At 46.5% G+C, this 21,424-nt stretch overlaps 1 protein-coding gene across 3 annotated transcripts in view; it reads right to left on the reverse strand.

Moving 5' to 3' along the window:
• Nucleotides 1–21,424, reverse strand: part of PLA2G4E (phospholipase A2 group IVE) — a 60,738-nt gene that overhangs the window by 37,120 nt on the left and 2,194 nt on the right. The window contains exon 1 of one of the 3 annotated variants that reach the window (XM_086710439.1): nucleotides 1,901–2,032. The exons of the other annotated variants lie outside the window; for them this stretch is intronic. Coding sequence (XP_086566565.1) covers nucleotides 1,901–1,996 — 96 coding nt within the window. The 5' untranslated portion in view covers nucleotides 1,997–2,032. Of the gene's footprint in view, nucleotides 1–1,900; nucleotides 2,033–21,424 lie in introns of those variants that run through there. 3 annotated transcript variants of the gene reach the window in all.

Raw genomic sequence — 21,424 nt, forward strand, 5'->3', positions numbered from 1 at the left:
CGGAGGTTGGGGAGCACAACTCACCACCCTCCTCCAGCATGCCAGGCCCTGAGCCTGTGCTGGCTACATCGTGTCTGCTCTCGTTTAGCCCTCCAGCCACACTGTGGGGAAGGTGCTGCCATCCCCACTTTGTAGGGGACAAGACTAGGTTTAGAGACACTGCATCTCACACAGGGACACACAGCCCAGAAACGGCAGGGCCAGGACTCAGGTGCAGATCCACCTGACCACAGGGCAGCACACTTTCCATCCACCTGGAGGCTGGCTCTCACCGAGAATTAACCAAAATGGCTCAAAGCTTGCTCCAGGTCACACACTGGACTACTTAATAGCAGGAGTAGGCCCTTGGCTCTCAATTCAGGGCTTACCCTGCACCCCAGGTCTAGCTGTCACCACAAATTAGTCAGAAGAGTGGTTACAGATGGGATCCCAGGGACAGGCTCCCAGGTGGGGGTGGGAGTTGGGGAGAGGGTCTGACAACCCTGTTTCAGAGGTGGTGGGTGTGATACCCATCCCCGGGCCAGGCACACCCTAACTAAACCAGCCCACGAGGTCTGGGGTGCGGGAGAGGGGAAGACAGCGCGCAGGGAGCCTGTGGGCCATCTGTCCCCAGGGCTTCTCAGGACAGGCGTGGCTGGTGGTGCCGCCTCCTCCTCCCCAGTAAGCTGGGTGTAGCCTGTTCCTTGCAACACCTGTATCAGAGCCCGGAACAGCTTGGTGATCCCTCCCCGGATGCGTGGGACCTCCTTAAGACGACACCATTGGGATGGGGACTTTATGGGACCTCAGAACGTTTCCCAGCTAATCTGAGCAACATCCCAGACCAGGGGGTTCCCGGGAGGAGCTACCATGCTGTTTTCCCTTTTAATCACACAGGCTAGGTTACAGGTCACAGCAAGAAGTCCAGCTCTGAGCCTTGCACCCTCTGGGACCTGAGAGGGACAGGCGCAGTCCTCAGCTGCTTCACTCGCCCTGTCCCTTCTGTGGCAGCTCTCCCCCAGCCCAGGTCCCACAGGCTCAACCAGACTGGGGAGGCAGGAACATGCGCTGACCAGAGGCTCTTCCAGCTCCTTGAGGTGCTGTGGGGGAAAAGTGGCCCATCCCAGGAGGTGATGTCTATCCTGGCCAGGGCAGCGGGGCACCAGGCACCATGGAGCTCAGAGCTCCCCTCCTTGGGCTCATTGGAGGCTGAGTACGGTCTCCATCTCCCACCCCAAAAGGACAAGACACTTTCAGGGCATCACCTGCCTCATTCAGTGATTCATTGTGGGCTGGGGAAGGGAACCCTGAGGAGGGGAATGAGGAAGAAATTGCTGCTGAAAGTCCTGGCCATGGCGTGCCTATGGAAAACTGGAAGCTTGAGGTAAATGGGAAAGCTGAGGTGGAGCTGGTCTGGAGCCCTGGCAACCCGTTCCTTGAACCCAGGGTCTCTCTATGAGGCTATGAGGAATCAGATGGACCCAGGAGTCTTGACCACAGACCCAGCTGGGCTTCGCGGCTAATGTGACAGGTTGGCAATGCCACGGATCCTCATGGGATACTGTAACACACACTCACAAGGCATGGCAATTTAGAATGACCGTAGGGTAAATGTCCACTCACAGCTAGGACAGGCAAGTGTAGATCCACCCCTGGCAGTGCTGAGCACCATCTATCCAGGTGCTGTCTTGGCCCCAGATGGCTCTGGGCCACACCACAGCACAGTGTCGAGCCTGTGGGTAACCCCAGCTGGGCCATCCCCCCAGGAGTTCCAGCTGGGCCAGACCATGTCCCCAGGTGCTAGGTAGGGCTGCTGAGCCTAGGTGCTCCATGTCTCCGGAGTCTACAATGCTCCCAGCCCTCCCTGTGCCTGTCTCCTGCCCTCAGCCTCTGCCCCACCTACCCAGCACTGCTCCCTCACCTCCAAGGCGCAGGGGGATGAAGGCTTGCCATCTTCTGCCTGGTATAGGTCTGGTAGGTAGTGGGAGAGCCAGGCGGGCATCTGCCTCTGGAGCATCGTGTCAGCTCTCCAGCTGGGTGGCAAGATTGGGAATTTATATTCTGACTCAGAGCTCCGCCTTCTGGACACCTCTCTGCTGTGGCTGGGATTGCATGGGGAGGGGTTAGGGCGGGTAGGCAGATGGGGAAGAGGGGGTCTAGATGTGTTTACATCAAGGGACCCTGAAGAGTGCAGATCTTGGAAATGCAGGAACCAGCAGGGAACTCTGGCCCTTGGGGTTAGCAGTCTGCCACCCCCAGAAGCATACCACCTGGCTGTCCAAGGAAACAGGGTGGCAAGAAGAGGATCCTGGACCCTGACAACTTTAGGATTAGCACAGCCATGATCTGGGAAGGCCCTCTTTCTTCAGCTTATCAAGGTCATGGCTCAGAGATGCCCTTCTGGGCATCTGAGGAGATGGGGGGGAAGGTGCCCTCCCTCCTAACTCCACTGAGTCCCATAGCTTGGTGCCCAGGAGCTGTGGGCAGGGACTCCAGGGAGGCAGAGACCATGGTCAGGGCTCCCAATGTTAGGAGGAGAAAAAAAAATAATTGCCTCAATCCTTGGTGAGGAAAGGGTCAAGTACAGGTGTCCCCAGCTCTCCCTCCTGGGAAGCCAGGTGCAGAGAGGGTGTGCCCAGACTGTCTCAGGACAGCTTAGAGGATGCTCCCGCCCCACCCACTCGATCCCTATCTCTGGCCTAGTGGTAGGCTCATTCAGGGGCCCAGTGAGGTGACTTCGCCTGCTCGGTTGCCCAGCTGGGTACACTGGGAGTTTCCTGCCTGCGCTGTTGCCTGAGGCCCCACAACCGGCTTTTCTGGCCCACATATTAAAGTGATTTTGTGAAATTGAGGGTGAGATCTGAACACAGGGCTGACCAGGCCCAAATGCAGGGATGAAACTTGGTTGGTGGTATCTGTGGGACCTCTTTCTATGCCAGGTAGAGGTGAGGTGACTCCCCCAAGGACCCAGCAAGGATGAATTCCTCACCTTCCCTCTTTCAAGATGCCTTCAGTGCCTGTCCCTTCCTTCCCATCCCATCAGTGGCTTCTGTCTCTCAGCCTCCTCTGCCTCTCAGGGATTCACGCCCCCTACACTTGGCTGGCCAGTGAGTTTTGTAACCATCCCTTCAACTGGCCATTCTGCTCCAATGCATCCAATGCTTATCCATTCTTTGTCAACGAATTCTGGATTCCAATACCTTCCACAAAGCAAATAAAGCCCAGAAACAATCCTATGTATATATGGAATTTTAGTGTATGATAAAGGAAGTCTTGCAGATAGGGATGAAAGGATGGACTATTTGTTATTGGAAAACCTAGCTTGCCCTGGAATAAAGTCACTAGATCCCAACTTTAGAACTGTACAAAAACCAAATTCCAGACTAATTAAAAATCTAACCATTAAAATAAAACCATAGAAAAGTTAAAATAAGGTATTAGACAACATTAATATAATATTGGGATGAAGAGAATCTTCCTAAATAAGGTACAAAGCCTAGAAGCCGATAAAGATGTATTATCAGATTTGAATATATAGAAACAAAATTTCAGTAAACAAAATTTTGCTTCAGTAAAGCAAAAATGTCACAAGAAAAGCACTACCTCTAAAATATGTCCCCAATATTTTCCTCTTAATAAATATCCATGGATAATGAACTCACCATTAAAAAATAATGGTAAAGAAGAGAGTCTTGGCCTGCCAGATTCTAAGATAAAGTACAAAGCCACACTTAGACAAACAGTATGTCACTGGCACAAGAACCAGACCAATGGGACAAAGATAGAGGGATCAGAGACATGCCCTGATACTTAATAGAACTTAATCAATGATAAAATTGGCACCACAAATCAAGAGGAAAAGAAAAGCTTTTTAACAGATGACATGGACCTGAGTGGCTCGCTAAGTAGAACAAATTAAACAACATCCCCATTATTGCCATATTTAAAAAATAGGCTGTAAATGGGATCAACACATGAAATGGAAAACCATAAGGCTAGTTGAAGACAATGTGGGAGAATCTATTTATGGGGGTAAGAAGGATTTTTTAAACATTTGGAAACCAGGAACCATAAGGCAAAAAATTTCTAAATCTCTACATAAGGATTAAGGATTTCTGTCAACTAAGAACATGCAGAAAAGATTAAAAGATAGTTGACAGAATGACAGAAGATATTTGCAATGCATCTGCAAATCACCAAAGGATCACTATGTAGCATATACAAAGAATTCTTATGTAATCCACAAAAAAAAGATGGCTGTGCCAACATAAAAATAGACCAAAGATTTGAACCTGCAGTTTATATAGGAAGGCAATCCCACAAAGCTTTTGAGGAGGAGGCGTTTGAGGAGATGCTCAAAATCATCCGTAGTCAGGGAAATGCAGATTAAAACACCAGTGAGATTTCACTGCAGCTATTAAATTGGAAAACACCAAGAAGTTGAATAATGGTTGCCTTTCTGAGGAGAGAATGGAGAAGGGTATGTAGGTACAGGGAAATAAGAACCAATCATGAGGGCAAGTATGGGGCTCACGGGACCAAGGAGGATACACTCCACATCCTCAGAGGAAATTTTTTCTCTCCAGCTTTTCCCCAGCTTCGCTGCCATTGCTCTGGTGAAAGCCTTTGCCTTTACTCATTGCAACAACTGCATTAGCCTACCTGGTCTCCCTGCTTCCTCTCTTGCCTTCCTATAAGCCATTCTCTACAGAAGGGCACAAGTGGTCTCCTAAAAACACCAGCTAGATGATGTTGCATCTGGTTGCTCTCATTTCTTGCCATGCCCTGGAAGGACCCATGTGGTCTGGCTGCTCACATCTGTTCCATTCCTCCCCTCACACGTGAGTTCCAGCTCTACTGGCCCTCCACACCCGGAACATGGCAAGCTCTTTCCCACATCAGGGATTCTGCACTTGCTGTTCCCTCCTGATGTCTTTGACACTGACTCTGTGTGTTACTGCTCTTTTTCATGGTCATGGATCTGCTCAAATGTCCTTTTTCTGCAGCTCTTGCCTGACCACCCTCCGTAACATGTATGCTTCTCGCCCACCTGTGTGTTTCTGAGTCACTCTGCTTATTTGATTTGATTTAATGTATCATATCTTGGATTATCTTGTTCAATTATTCTTTCTGCCTCTTTCCTTTAAAGGTAGACACATTGCTTGTGTTGTTCATCATCTGGAAACACCTAAGCCCACCAATCAAGGAATGGTTTGATTGCTAGGGCACATTCACACACTGGAATATTACGCAGATGTCAACAGAAATGAAGTGGCTCACATTTGCTGGATGTATAAAAAGTGACAAAGTCTATTCTACCTATGAAGTAGATATTATTATTATCTCATTAAAAAAAGAATTGAGGTGCGCCTGGGTGGCTCAGTCAGTTAGGTGACTGACTATGGCTCAGGTCATGATGTTGTGGTTGGTGAGTTTGAGCCCCATGTCAGACTCTGCACTGATAGCTCAGAGCCTGGAGCCCGTTTTGGATTCTGTGTGTGTGTCTCTCTCTGCCCATCCCCTGCTCACATTCTGTCTTTCTTTCCTACAAAAATAAATAAACATTAAAGAAAAAAAAAGAATTGAAACATGGAGAGGATGAGTAAGTTGCTTGGGGTCACCATGATAAGTGACAGGGCTGGGATGCAAGTCAGTCTGACTCCAGAACTTCTGGCTCTAACAATATACACGTTGGGAGATGTGTCTTAATATGTTGAGATGTGTCAGGACTTCTGGCCAACAGGCTAGACGTGGGTCCACTTCATGATGAGGAGATACAAAATGATACAAAATAAGCATAAACAAAACAAGAAATAGGGGCACCTGAGTGGCTCAGTTGTTTAAGCATCTGACTTCAGCTCAGGTCAGGATCTCAAGGTTCATGGGTTCGAGCCCCACATCAGGCTATCTGCTGCCAGCACAGAGCCTGCTTCAGATCCTCTGTCTCCCTCTCTCTGCCCCTCCCCTGTTCTCTATCTCTCTCACAAAAATAAATAAACATATAAAAATATATACATATTTTTAAAAACATTATAAGAAAGAACCTTTATCCCAATGTAGATAATACTTATATCCTTAGTTCTGTCAGTAGGTCTGGCTCACAAGTATTTTCTGTTCTTCTTCTTGGTAACAAAATGTGAAGGTCCAGCTGAGTGCTTTTCATCCTCAAATTACTTTCATCCACAGCTCCACATTTCTCAATCTTGGGAAATTCCTGCTACTAAAAGTTGTGGCCTCTTGTTTCAACTAGATGACAGGTGTTATTTTCCAGCTCCTGACTCTCTCTCACATAACAAAACTGGCTGGAGCCTTTCCTACACTGCATTTACTTTTTGTCACTGGTTTACCTCTGTGAGGATAACACTGACATTGTCTCAAACCTGACTGAACATGGTATAGTTGGTTAAGGGTCTGGGCTTTAAAGTGTCACAACTGCATTTGAACACTGCTTCTACCACATATTAGCTGCATGGACCTGGGTAAATTTATCCTTATAAACTTGAATTTCTCCATCTGTAAAATGGAAAGCATAATGATTTCTACCTCGTGGGGTGGTTATGGAGACTAACTGGGATGAAGGTCTTAGCATGTGGCTGACCCTCAGTTAGCGATGGTTTTGCCACAAGAGGTGTGATACACAGCAATATCAGAGACATCAAGACATCATCCCTGCCCAAGGAGCTACAAACTAATTGGGTGAGACAGGAAGATCACAAAAGTGGTCTCAGGATGATCCTATCATGTATGAGGAACAGAGGTGTGAAGATATGCTGCTCAGAGAGCATGACCACCCAGGGCTGGGAAGGTCAGAAGAGGCTGCGTGGCATAGGAAGAACTTGCACTTGCCTTTGGAGGAAGGCTAGGGACCTGATGAATAAAGCAGGAGAGGGCATTTGTGTCAGGAGAGACAGCATGAGCAAGGCTATGAAGACTCAGAAAGGAGATGAAAGGAGGTGAAAGTAAGTCCTGGATATCAAGTACAAGAATCACGATTGTTTGTTGGCAGTGGTAACTCATGGAAAGTTTCTGAGCAGAGGGTATTTAAGAAATATAGCAAATCCTGCTCCTATGGGTAGAACAGGTGACCATCAGGACCGTGTGGTTTGGGTGAGTTGGAAGGCAGGTGTGCCTCTTTGATCAGCCTAGTGTGGCCCCTCAGGGCAAGCCATGGTCTTCAAAAGGCCCCTGATAAATACCTCTCCCTCTTCACCTGTGAGAAACGCTGCTGGATCTCACCCTACCCAAATGCCCTATGGGCTCCAGTGCCATGCAGACTGCCTCAGATTTTCTAGCTGTTACTCTGGACCTAAGAGGATAGGACTTGGGAAAGAAAAAGACCTGCTTGTCTATGGAGGAGGGGGAGGAATCCAGAGCAGGCTCGTAAGTCTTCTCTTCCTCTCCCTGCACACTTCCCTTTTGCCTTGCTATCCCACAAGCCTCTTCTGCCAAGCCTAGGAAAACCCACAGGGCAGATGTGTGGGGTGGGGAGCTCCTGGCTTCTCCCACAGAGGGATGACAAGTGGCCCTCACTTTTCTTGGTCCCAAGATGGCTGATCAAGCATCCCCCAAACTCTGCCAAGTCTCTTGACATCATCTCCTCCACCAGGGCACGGTGGTGGCAGGGGGATCCCTAGACTCTACAGGGAGAGGATTAGGGGAGGGTTCAACCAAATTCAGCTATGAAGTAATGTGTCAGGGTGAGCTTGGACTGGTGCTGTTGTTTTATAATTTTTTTTATTAAAATTTTTTTAATATTTATATATTTTTGAGAGAGAGAGGTTGAGAGAGAGAAAAAGAGAGAGAGAGAGAGCACAAGCAAGGGAGAGGCAGAGAGAGAGGGAGACAGAGCCTGAAGCAGGCTCCAGGCTCTGAGCTGTCAGCACAGAGCCTGACACGGGGCTCAAACTCACCAACCGTGAGATCATGACCTGAGCCAGAGTCAGACGCTTAATGACTGAGCCACCCAGGCACCCCTGGTGCCATTGTTTTAAGAACTGTATCCAATGGTTCGAGTCTATCCCATTCACTGGTGCTGTCTTTGGACTGAATTTGGTTACAGCCAAGTTCTAGCAGAGGAACATAATTCCCCGCAGATTCCATCTGGGTCAAGCCCCTGAACCAAGGTTCTGCAGTCACTTCCCGAGAGCCGCTCCCCACCACGTCTCAGGGCAGAGGACAAGGGGATGGGCGGTGTTGGCCTGCGAGGGTCTGTGAGCAAGAGGTGTCCTCATACTAATTCCTGGGTTTGACAGGTCCCAGCAGAGCTGAGGAACACCTTCGCTCCCTACTGATTTCAAGGTCAGTGTTCAGGCATGCGCTGTGGGGTGGCGGACAGAGCCCTAGACTGGAAACCAGGAGCTGTGGGCTCCAGTTCCAGCTCTGCAGGATGATACAAAACAAATGGATGCCTCTCTCCGCCCTCACTTTCCTCTTCTGTAAAACGGGAGGTTGGACTAAGTGAGTCTGGAATCCTAGGAGTGGGGCCTGGAGTCGGTATCTTTTCATTATCTCCAGTGAGTCTGAGACATAGCTACGGCAAGACCACAGAACCAGGGAGCCTCAGCGTCCCTTCTGGCTGCTGCCTTCAGGGGTCTGGCCTGCCGTGCTGCCTACTGAGGCTTCACCATGCTTGGGCACCAGTTCAGACTGAGAATAAATGGGGAATTCTCAGGGTCCTTCTGAATAAGCTATGATAGACCCCAAACTGTAAACACAGTGTGTTTGATGCCAGAAATGAGGAACAACCAAGGATATGGTCAGAGAAGTGCTGACAGTGACTAAAAATAGACTGATATTTGGTGAGGGGGATGGGAGACATGAGGAGAACGCTGGGGGTGAGTGAACACAGAGCCTGTGGCCTGTTCTCAGCAGGATCCAGGGCTGGTGACTCCTCTTACCACCCCTTCCCCCAGTTGCAAGTGTGAGGAGTGTGGTGTGTGCCTTTGGGAGGGGATGCACATGTGCTCTCTCTTGCGGGGAGACCCTGAACCCTCACTGGAGAATAAAGTCCTGTCACACCAGCCTGGATTAGTGTCATCCGCCCCTGGGGGTCCTGGAATGTGACCCTAAAGACCCATTTCCAGCTGTCCCCACAGCCTCAGCCCTGCTTGCCCTGCCAGACTCAGGATTCATGTAAGCCTTATAGCTGGTTCAGGCCAAGTACCCTGAGAACTAGGATGATTTTGAGGTAGTGATCAGGGTTTGAGTTAAAGAATTTGCACTGAGGAAGTGGAGAGTGGCTGAGCTGGCTCTCTGACACTGCGGTGACTTCCAGGGCACTCCCACCTGGCTTCTTGCCCTCCACTGCCCTGCCCCGCCCTCTTACAAGCCCTGGCTGGTTGGTGGCTAGTGGGCTCCAGGACCTGGGAGAGCAGAGGGGAGCTGCCAGGAAGATGCACTGGGGCAGAGGGCATTCCTGGAGGTGGAGCTGGGGCTGGCCCCTGGGCCTGACTGCTATAATCTAGGCTGCGCCTGGGGGAGCCTGAAGAAGTGGGTGAGCCAAGCACAGCAGGCAGAAGGGACCCTTGGGTCTGTGAGGAGCAGAGAGGGGTGGGAGCCCTTTCCCTGCCTGGGAGCAGTCTGGAAGAGGCACCTCTCGCTGTTAGCTGGGTCCTCCAGCTCTGTCCACAGTGGGCCCTGGAGGGGGCTGGGCTTAAGCCTCTCTTGTCCCCAGTGCCTGGGAGCCGGCAGCATTGCAGCCATCTCCTGCCATGTGCAGGTGCCACCTCCCCCCTCCCTCTGTGCACATGCGTTTGTAGGGGTCTGGTGAGTGGGAGTAGGGTGTTCCAGTCTTCTTTCTGGTGATGCAGATCCTCAGAGGGAAGGACTCTGGATTCCAAGAGTCCAGACCAGGCCCCTGTTGTACCTGGATTGCCGCCTTCAGCTCCTGTCTGCTATAAACAATAACTAAAGACACACTTAGGGTGACCAACTGACCCAGTTGGCCAAGGAATGAGAGGTTTCCTGGGACAAGGGACTTTTAGTGCTAAAACCTGGGAAAACTAGGATGATTGGCTAGATTATTTTTAACTTTTCTTGAAAATATTTTTTAAAGCAGACACATACCTGGCATGCCAGACCTGCAGTCTGTAATTATTTGTATCTATGAGTGTTTATAAGCACTCCTAGGCTTTAAAATTATTTGAGAGGAAATAATTTGATTGCATTCTGATTTTATTTTGGAGTATATGAACAAAATCTATATGGAACAATTTCACGTATTCAAGCCAATTCTGAGGTTAAGGGGTGATTGCGTCTGTATATGGGATCCTAGTATATGGACATAATGCCCCCTAGAATTCCTTTCCCCATCATCTGATAAAATAACACTGGGGATCTTATGGAGCTGTCAATCATGGGGAATCTTCCTCCTTCCTCAGAAGTGCCTGCCTCTACCACCAGTGTGGCCAGTCAGCATCCCCAACTTCTTAGATTCACTGATTCGTTCAGGAACAATTAGATCTCCCCCCGCCCTTCTTCTTTTTAGGATTATGGGTGGGTGGGGTCGTGGTGGTGGTAGTGGTGGAGATTAGTGAGATGGAGGGAAAGAGAGCTATTACTCTTTTATCTAGATTATGAACTCTAAGGAAGATGTAAACTTTGAGTTACTGTCACCACATGGAAGGATTCAGTATAAGAAACTAAGCTGACATAGGGGCACCTGGGTAGCTCAGTTGGTTGAGTGTCAGACTCTTGATTTAGGTTCAGGTTATGATCCCAGGGTCATGGGACTGAGCCCTGCATAGGGCTCTGCACTGAGCATGAAGCCTGCTTAAGATTCTCTCTCTCTCCCTCTCCCTCTCCCTGACTTATGCTTTCTTTCTTCTAAAAGTTTTTTTAAAAAATTAAAAAAAAAACTAAGCTGACATAGAAAAAGCAAAGTTGAGAGATAGGGAGAAAAAGGGAAAGTTCTGAGAATGTGTTCTGGACTACTAAATTCAGCCATGCCTGAAGCCCTCATATACCTTGGACTTACCAATTACACAAGACAATAAAGGCATCCCCACACCCAACCCATCTTATGCTTATTTGAATCCAGCTTCCATTATTCTGCACTTGTGGCTGAAGGAGTTCTGGCTAATTCACCTGACCACCACCTCTGTGGCAAGTCTCTATTTGGGACTCTCCATTAGGGAGAGGGGAGGGGAGAACTACCCCAGTGTTGTGTCCTCTTCTGTCTCCTGAACTGAGTCCCTTATGCCTTCACATTAGGAAAACCAAATCTCCTCCAGGACACATTGAGGGTGGGAGGTACACGTCTGTGCTTTTGTCTTCAGGGGACTGTTTGGGGGAAAATGGGATGAGAACTCTTCCAAGTTCTTTCTCTCATCTGCCCCAATCCCTCCCCTTGTTCCTAGGATCTACAGAGGTCTCTTGTTGGTCTTTGACTCTGCAAGTCAACCCTATAATACATCTACCTCCCACTCACGTACCTATTGCCTTTGTGACACCCCAGCATAGGTAAAGCCTTTCCTAGTCATGGGAGAAGTGATGATCGCCTTTCAACACCAGGTAAACTGGGATGGAAAAGAGCATTGGTTACTGTTGCTGCCTAGAGCTGGGGTAGAGGAAGCTCACCCCTTCTCCTCGCTAGGGTTCGAAACAGGCAGCCATCCTCAACCTGTGAGTAAGGCTGAGTTGACAGAAGGGAAAAGCAGGCAGGATGGGGCAGGCCCACAAGACAATGCATAAGAAGAAGCAGGTGGCAGAAGGACCACAGGAAATGGAAATAGTATCCTAAGCAGGCTGGGATAAGAATTCACAAATGAGCTCAACATTTGACTTTTGGGATGACCTTTTAACCCAAACATCCAGCTGCAAGAGGATGAAAGGAGGGAGGAAGAAATTGCTTCCCAGTCCAAATAAAACAGCCTCCCACAAAGCACATCTTCCTAGCTTAGCCTATAATTTCAGTTTCTCCTTTTAAAAAAATATTAAGCAATTTTATGACATGCAAAATGTATAGAGAATAATAAAGTAAACATCTATGAATCCACTACTCAGAGTAAAAAATAAAACAGTGGTAACATAGTCATTTCCCCTCTCCTCAGGGGAGAACAACAACCCTGGATTTCTAGCCATCATTCCAAGGCATTTCTTTATTCTTTTTCTTAAAAAAAATTTTTTTTAATGTTTATTTATTTTTGAGAGAGAGAGAGAAAGAGAGTTAGCTGGAGAGAGGTGGACAGGATCCGAAGCAGGCTCTGTGCTGACAGCAGCAAGTCAAAGGTCGGGCTAGAACTCATGAACCATGAGATCATGACCTGAGCCAAAGGTGGACACTCAACTGATTGAGCCACCCAGGCGCCTCTCTTTATTTCTTTTCTAAATATGTCTGTATTTCTATTTGGTATCACTTTACATGTTTTAGACTTTATATAAGTGGTATCACATAAAGGATATGCATTCTACAGTAAACTTGGATTTTTTTCCCCCAACCAGATATTATGTTTACAGGATTTGCCTATATTGGTAAATACAGATCTTGCTCCTTGATTTTTCATGGCTGTAAAGTACACCACAACTTATCTGCATGTTTTGTGTGACGGACATTTAAGTTGTATCTAAGTTTTGCTATTACTGTATTTCATCAATTCTAAGGCATGCGTTTTTCACATTTAAAAATCTCTGAATTAAGAGATACTTATTGAAAACAACAATGGGAAGGTGCATGGGTGGCTCAGTTGGTTAAGCATCTGACTTCAGTTCAGGTCACGATCTCATGGTTGGTAAGTTCGAACCCTGCGTTCGGCTCTGTGCTGATGGCTCAGAGCCTGGAGCCTGCTTCGGACTCTGTGTCTCCCTCTCTCTCTCTGCCCCCTTCCCTCCTTCAAGTTCTCTCTCTCTCTTTCTCTCTCCTTTTCTCTCTCTCTCTCAAAAATAAACATTTGAGAGAGAAAGAGAGAGAAAGACAGACACAGAGACAGAGCATGAGCAGAGTAGGGGTAGAGAGAGACAGAGTCACAGAAGCAGGCTCCAGGCTCTGAGCTGTCAGTACAGAGCCACATGAGGGGCTCAAAGTCATGAGCTGTGAGATCATGACCTGAGCCAAAGTCAAATGCTTAACCGACTGAGCCACCCAGGCTCCCCAACATAAAAAAAAAATCTTTTTAAAAACAACAATGGGTTATACTTTAATTGGCGATATTTTCCCTTAGCGAATGTTATACCTTAGATTCAATGAAGAATAGTGCCAAAAACACTACAGCATTCCTGTATGTGTTGTGTTTCTTTAGTGTATATCCCCCTGGAAGTAGAAATTGCTTAGTTATAAGGTATATTACCACCAATTTTACTAGATATTGCCAAATTGTTCCCCAAAGTATTTTTACTGATTTATACTCCCACCACCATGGAAAAGGGTTCCCATTAGTGTATACCCAGGATTATCAACTGACTTTCTGAGTTTTGTTAATCCAGTGGGTATGAAATGGTATCTCATTGTGGTTTTAATGTGTATTTCCTGATTATTAGTAATCTTGGGCATCTTTTCAAGATCCTTTACTTTCTCTTACCCATATTCTTGGGACTCTCTATTGATTCCCCTGCCTCAGTCCTCCTTCACCATAGTCAAACCAACCACCATCAATATTTATCAGGATACAACAGGAGTTATCAGAAGCTATAAAATTATTTATGCCCAAGTAATTCTACTCTTGGAAACTCACACTGAGAGAAGAAAATGCTACATGCTTAAAAATGTTAATTGTATCTAAATTTTTAATGGTTAAGAGTTGAAAATCATCCCAAAGTTCAATATTGGTAGATATTTTAATAAATAATGGCATATTCCTATGATTAAATTCTATGCAGTCATTAGAAAGAGAACTATAGGGGCTCCTGGGTGGCTCAGTCAGTTAAGCGTCTGATTTTGGCTTAGGTCATGATCTCACTGTTTGGTTCATAGGTTAGAGCCCCACATCGGGCTCCTCACTGACAGTGCTGAGCCTGCTTGGGATTTTCTCTCTCCCCTCTCTCTCTGACCCTCTCCCACTCATGTGTCCTCTCTCTCAAAATAAATAAATAAACTTAAAAGAAAAAGAAAGATAACTATAAAAAGAGTGTATGTATGTGTCTGTTTGAACTTAGGGCATAATAAAGATGGCTGATTAAAAAAATAATCAAAAAATTGTAAATTTTCCTATAAAAATCATAACCACAAGAGAAAATGAGATCCCATGTACAATAGCAACGAAAGCATAATAAGTAAACCTGGGGCAAAATAAATAAGAGATTTACATGTGAAAAAAATGATAGCATTACAAATTAATAGGGGAAAAGATGGATTATTTGATATTATGTTGGAAAATTACTTTCTAAAAAAAAGTAACTATTTTGCCATCTGGAGAAAGAATAAACTGGATCCATACCTTACTCTTTACATTAAAATAAATTAGTTATTGCTTTATCATCATTAGTTAGGAAACAAGACACAAAACTGAGATGCAATGAAGGAAACAAATTGATAATTCTGACTACATACATATTAAATTTCTCTGTGTCAAAACAACCATAAATAATAATAAAAGGCTAATTTGTAAAAATATTTGTCAATTTCATGAAGGGGTAATTTTCCAGTAAAGAAAAAGCTCTTTAAAATAAATATTAAAAAGCAAACAATGCAATAGAAAAATTGATAAAAGATACAAACATCATGGTACTTATGCATATTTCAGTACCTCCCCAACTTTGGTAAACGCTGGAATCACCTGGAGATCATTAAACAAATATTGATGCCTGGCTCCCTGATAGCTGATATAATCGATGTGACATGTGAGTTGGACATTGGGATTTTTTTTTTTATGAAATTTATTGTCAAATTGGTTTCCATACAATACCCAGTGCTCATCCCAAAAGACATTGAGATTTTTAAAAGCTTCCCTGGTGATTCTAATGTTCAACAAAGTTGGGATCACTGGAATATACAATAAGCCTATAAAAGATTACCACTAATAATAAGAATGTAAATTAAAACAACAAAGTGATTCCATTTTTCATTTATCAGATTGGCAGGGGTGAAACGATAAAGCTTCACGTTGGTCAGGGTGTGGGGAAGACTATAAGACTTTGTTGATAGAATGTAAATTGGCATAGACTTTTTGGAGGGCAATTTGGTAATCTTCATTAATATTTAAAACTTGCATGAACTTATATTCTGCAATTCTATTTCTAGGAATTTATTGTACATAAACTCTTACACAAATCCTCAGTGATGTTCGATGTAGCATTATTTCTGTAACTGCTTTTCATTTCTGTTGTTGTTTGTTTATTTAGCCTAACAAGGGCTGTGACTTAGAAGCCATTGATGGACGGAGATAGCAATCATCCCCTCCTTAATATATCCATGGCGTTTGGGCCTCGGACATTGCTGAGTGGAGCTGGGTAGTACTCTCTTCCTTAGGAATCTCATTGCATCCATAAATTTAAGTAGGAGCAAAGAAGTCTCTTGGTGGAAAAAGGTTGGGACCCTAACCTCTTTCCACTGGGTATTGAAATTATTGAAATGTGTATGATGAACTGAGGAGATCTTCAAGAAAACCATTGAGGCCAGATGGCAACGAAGGACAATGGGAGTCCCAGAGAGGAAACGCCCATAAAGATGAGAGGAGGTTGGACCAGTGTCTAGGACTCAGTTTTAGGGCTTAGTTTATTGGAATCTAAGGTACAGGAGTAATGTTGAGACTCCTTTGCTCACCTTGCTACGATGGGTCTATTTGTGGGGGAACAGATTCCCTGTGTGGGGGGGTTGAGAGAACCTTATTACCAGGTGATAGTTGGTAATCTGGTAACTTTGCTGGGGGCGGGGGGGCTCTCTTCATTAATCCTGTCAGGGCAGGTGCATTCCTTAGTCTGGGCAAGTCAGCAGAGATACCTCTGAGGAGAAGTCTAGAGTCAGCAGACAAGTGAGAGGGAAACTGTCTCAGTGACAGGGACACCAGCCTGGGAATTCTGAGCTGCTTGGAGTGGAATCTTGGGGAAATAGTGCTATCTCTCTGCCAAGCTGGCAAAGAGGAGAGAGGAATCATTGTAATTCGGATATTAATGGCATATTTTCTAGGCTTTGAGGTAATACTCATAGCATCAAAAATTGGCAGATATGATCATGCTCGGATGGTGTGATAATTGTAGCCATTTTTTTAATCTTTTTTTTCTAACAGCAAAGGAAAATGATTACCATTTGCTGATAGGTAGGAAAGTTCTTACAATACGAGCTCAATACTGCATGTATACATATATGTATATGTAAATAATACTGATTTCTATGTATGTATGTGCGTAGAAAAAAGAACTCAAAGGAAATATATCAAGGCTTCAAGAAGTTATCTCTGGATGATGAGATTATTGGGAATGTTTATTTTCTTTATTAAACTTAAAATTTTTTCTAATGTCTACACTGAACAAGTGTTACATGCTCTTGGTAGTCAGAAAACCAACTTTTAGAAAAAATAGAATTATTGTATGTTAGGTAAATAGATAAAATGATATATGTTAAATAACATGTTATATGTTTAGGAAAAAAAAGAGACAGGGAAAGAAAACTGCTGTATTTCATGCTATGTGCCAGGTCACCATACTAGATATCTGCATATGTTAACTGTAAAAAGTACATAGGTATATTCTTTTATGCATATTCTCTGAGAGCAACAGAAAGCACTGAGTAAGGACAGAGTCAGGCAGGTCTGTTCGGGGGAGGAATTTTTCTTCAAGTGCTCAGAGGCCCTCTCCTCCTCCTCCCACCTCACCATCTGGATCCTCCTCTTTCCCCCAGCTGGGCCATCCACCAAGGGATAAGGCAGAGAGCAAAGCCATGGCTCATGGAAAACTTAACCGAAGCAGATAGTGGAGCCCAGGACAGCAGGGTCCTGAAACTGCTGAATATGGAAACTGACTCAGGGTATGAAAAGAGCTGTCAATTAGAGAAAAGGATTGCATTGATGTGTCACGCCTGATGGTGGAAATGGGCCTTTGTGGGTGGGTAGACTTGACCTCAGTGTAACTAAGAACTTAGTCATATGGGAAGTATTAAATTTCCATTGCTGGAATTATCCAAGGGGTACTTGCACAGAGGAGATTCCTCTGCTGTGCAGGAAATTGCTCTAGAATCTAGATGGTCTGTTTCAGCTTTGAGATTCTGTTACTCTCTATCCAGCCTTGCCCTAGATCCAGGGGACAGTTTGTTAATCCCTACAGCTACTTGACAAGCCTATGGGAGAGGCCTTCCGACAGTCACGCATATAAGCAACTCCAGTGGTGGGAATTTCACTAGGAAGAGAGGGGAGGGAGGCGCAGGGCCAGCCTGGCCTGGTGGGGGAGATATTAGGGGAAAGTGGACCTTTGGGCCCCCATAGGTCAAGGTCTATGGGTGGCCATCCATTCCACCGTCCTTATACCCAGCCCTGGCACTCACCTTGCAGGGCGACTTTGACAGAAATACAGAACTTTTGTCCTGCACAGCTCTCACCTGCCCACCGACACACCCTCATAAGTAGCAGGTATTAACATAGCACCTGCAATGTAGAAGTGGAAGATACCAGAACCAAACCAAACCAGCCATCAAACAAACAACAACCACCACCACAAAGCAAAGAGGCCACTGACAAAATACAACAGCAACAAAATTTCACAGGCCAGCTAGAGACAACACCAACAGACAAATGTAGAGGAAAGAAGAGTTTTGGAGTCAGAGAGGCTTGAATCTGCATCTTGGCTGTGACACTGACTCGTTGGGTAGCATTAGGCAATTACTTTATCTCTCTGAGACTCATTTTCATGATCTGTAAAGTGACGTTAATAGTACCTATTTCGCAGGATTGTTGTCAAGAAATGCACACGCACGTATGCATACATGGCACACAGAGTCTGGCATGTCATAAACCTCAACAAATTATCGCTATTGCTATTTTTATTGCTTTTGCTATGAAACAAATAAATTGGGAAGAACCAGCTATAAGTGCACTTGGAAGGCAAAGAACCTACAGATCAGTTGGAGCTGGAGAAGTCAAAGAAAGCTTTGTTCATTGATGGCAATGTGCTTTAAGCACCTATTAGTGCTAGGTGCCATGCTGTAGGTTCTGGGTGTCAAAACAGATGCGGCACCCGCTCTTCCGTGATGTACAGTTGCTAGGCAATGAGCAAGGAAGTAGAAAGGAATTTATAGTTATAAATTGTGATAAGTCTGATCAAGGAACAGCACAGGGTGCTATAAAAGACACTAGAAGTGGGGTGCCTGAGTAGCTTAGTCGGTTAGGCATCTGACTCTTTTTTTTTTTAATGTTTATTTTTGAGAGAGAGAGAGAGAGAGTCAGAGTGCAAGTGGGAGAGGGGAGAGAGGGAGACACAGAATCTGAAGCAGGCTCCAGGCTCTGAGCTGTCAGCACAGACCCCGATGCAGGGCTTGGACTCATGAACAGCGAGATCACGACCTGAGCCGAAGTCGGATGCTTAACCAACTGGACCACCCAGGTGCCCCTGTGTCCGACTCTTGATTTCAGCTCAGGTCATGATCTCACGGTTCATGAGTTCGAGCCACACATCAGGGTCTGTGTTGACAATGCAGAGCCTGCTTAGGATTCTCTCTTTCCCTCTTTCTCTACCCCCACTCCAATTGCTCTCTAAGAAACTTAAAAAAAAAAAAAAAAAGACACTAGCAGAGGGTACCTGATTTTGATTGTGGGAAGAATCAGGGATGACCTCTTGGAGGAAGCAGACTTTTTTTTTTTTCTTCACATTTATTCAATTTTGAGACACCGAGAGAGACCGAGAGCACAAGCTAGGGAGGGGCAGAGAGAGAGGGAGACATAGGATCTGAAACAGGCTCCAGGCCCTGAGCTGTCAGCACAGAGCCTGATGCGGGGCTCAAACTCACAAACCGCAAGGTCATGACCTGAGCCGAAGTGGGATGCTTAACTGACTGAGCCACCCAGGCGCCCCACTGGAGGAAACAGTCTTTAAGGTAAACCTAAAGGCAGATCAGAGTTCGTCCCGTGTGGGCTGCAGGCACAGCACGTGCAAGGTGCCGAGAGGTGGTAAAAGCTGGCGCATCTAGGAGCTGAACATGTGTGTCTGGAGCATCGTAAGTAGGGAGTGATTGGGTGAGAAATGTCTGGGAAGGTGGGCAGTTGACTGAATCACATGAGGCCTTGAAAGACTTGGTAAGGATTTGGTATTTTATCCTGAGGGATTGGATGCCACTGACGGATGTTAAGCAGAGAAGTGATGTGAAGGAAATCACTGGCTACCGTGTGGGGAATGGAGGGGACAAGACTAGAGGTGGGAAGGTGAGCTGCGGTGGTTCAGATGGGAAATGGTGCCTTGGGCCAGGGTGAGGGGCAGAGATGGACAGAAGTGGTGAGATGCTAGAGGGATTTCGAGGCAGACCCTTCACGGTAGGAAGATGGATTAGATATGAAGGGCGGAGCAGGGGCGTCCAGTGGGCTTCAGTCACCCGGCCAGGAAAGGTGTAACCATAGAGGTGGTCCTGAAGGGCGATCCACCAAGTAGCAGAGTAGAGGGCAGGTGGGGAGAGACTGGGGAACTGAGCCCTGAGCTGGGCCTGAAAGGAAAGGCAGCAGGAGGATGGAAGGGAGAACATTCCAGGAGGGGAAGCTGCAGAATCCAGGAGAAGAGCTGGGAATGAGCTTGCCTCATGCCAGGTAGGCGGCACCGGGCGGCACCGAGTCAGTGAGCCCTGCCAGGAGAGAAGGGTGGGCACGGGGCCACAGGGCATGTGACAGGAGCAGGGAAGCAGCAGGGGTGGGGCCCGATTTCGCCAGGCCTCTGGAGCCAGGAGGTATCAGCCTTGATGTCAGAGATAACGAGAGCTGTGTGGGCTCCTAGGCCAGCAGCCAGCCAGCTGGCCAGGCAGCGGCCCATTTCTCAATGCTCCAGGTCTATGCCAGACAAGACATGAATACATGGCACAAAATTTTGCTTTTTACTGATAACCTACCCTGATGATAGCATGGGACATTTATAGAGAAAGTGTCTGGGCTCCCAGGACACCACCTCCTCCTTGGCTTCTTCCAGTCTCACTGGCTGCCTGTTCTGTCTGCTCCCCCTTGCCAGCTCTTCTGCCTCCACCAGGCATCCCGAAAGTGGGAAGCAGAGCTCACAAACTCACGCCTCTTCTCTTCCGTCTCTTCATCCCATCCTTTGGAGATCTCATCCAGCTCTGTGGCTTTAAAAATCATCTATACTCTGCTTTATGTATTAAACGGATTATCTTCCTACCCTATCTCCTGAGTACCTGAGGCTGCCCACCTGACATCTCTACTTGGGTAAATAACAGGCATCTCAAATTTATTTACGTATTTATTTTTTTAATGTTTATTCATTTTTTGAGAGACAGAGCACAAGCAGGAGGGGGCAGCGGAGGGGCAGAGAGAGGGAGACACAGAACCCAAAGCAGGCTCCAGGCCCTGAGCTGTCAGCACAGAGCCCGATGCGGACCTCGAACTCATGAATTGCAAGATCGTGACCTGAGCTTAAGCTGGTCGCTTAACCTACTGAGCCACCCAGGTGCCCCAGGCATCTCAAATTTAAAACTTCCAAGGGCTTCCTGGGTATATCAGTCAGTTAAGCGTCCAACTCTTGATCTCTGCTTGGGTCATGATCTCGCAGTTCATGAGATCGAGCCCCGCATCAGGCTCTGTACTGACAGTGCTGAAATCTCTCTGCTTGGGATTCTCTCTCCCTCTCTCCCTCTCTCTGCCCTTCCCCTGTTCACTCTCTGTCTCAAAATAAATAAATAAACATAAAAAAAACAAATGTCCGAGACAGAAACCTCCAGTCCCCTCCACCTCAACCTGTTTCGCACTTTTGTGAGTACGTGTACCTCCCACTTGTTAAGGCAAAAACCTAGGAGACATCACTGATGTCTTATTTAGCATCCAATCTATCAATAAGTCCTGTAAGTTCTGCCTCCTGAAAAATCCAGAATCTGTCCACTTCTGCTGTCCACCGCCACCAATCAATCCTCCACCATTTTCTCCTGGACTGCAGCTAAAACCTCCTCACTTGTCTCCCTGGGTCCCCTCTTGTCTGCCAGGCAGTCCATTCTCCACAGACCAGCCAAAGTGATCCGTGTAAAACACAAATCAAACAAAGTCGAACTTCAGATTAAAACCTTTCAGTGGCTTCCCACTGCTTCAGAATGACATGAGAGCCACCTCCGTAGCATCTGGGCCAGCCTAAGACTCTGACCTCATCTTCTACCACCAACTTCTCCCTCTCTTTCCCTGCTCTCTGCTGCCCCAGACACACTGGTTTTCTCTCTGTTTCCAGAACAGATCAACCTTGTGCCCATCTCAACAGGGCCTTTGCCCTTAGAATTTGCTCTCTCTGGAACATTTTCCCACCATTCTTCTCACTGTTCGGGTCTCAGTTCAAATGTTACCATCCTACTGAGGTCCTCTCCTTGCTGCCAGTCCCTCATTATCACATATTT

Source organism: Puma concolor, chromosome B3 (assembly GCF_028749965.1).
Source record: "Puma concolor isolate L17-30 chromosome B3, mPumCon1.1.hap2, whole genome shotgun sequence".
Lineage (NCBI taxonomy): Eukaryota > Metazoa > Chordata > Mammalia > Carnivora > Felidae > Puma > Puma concolor.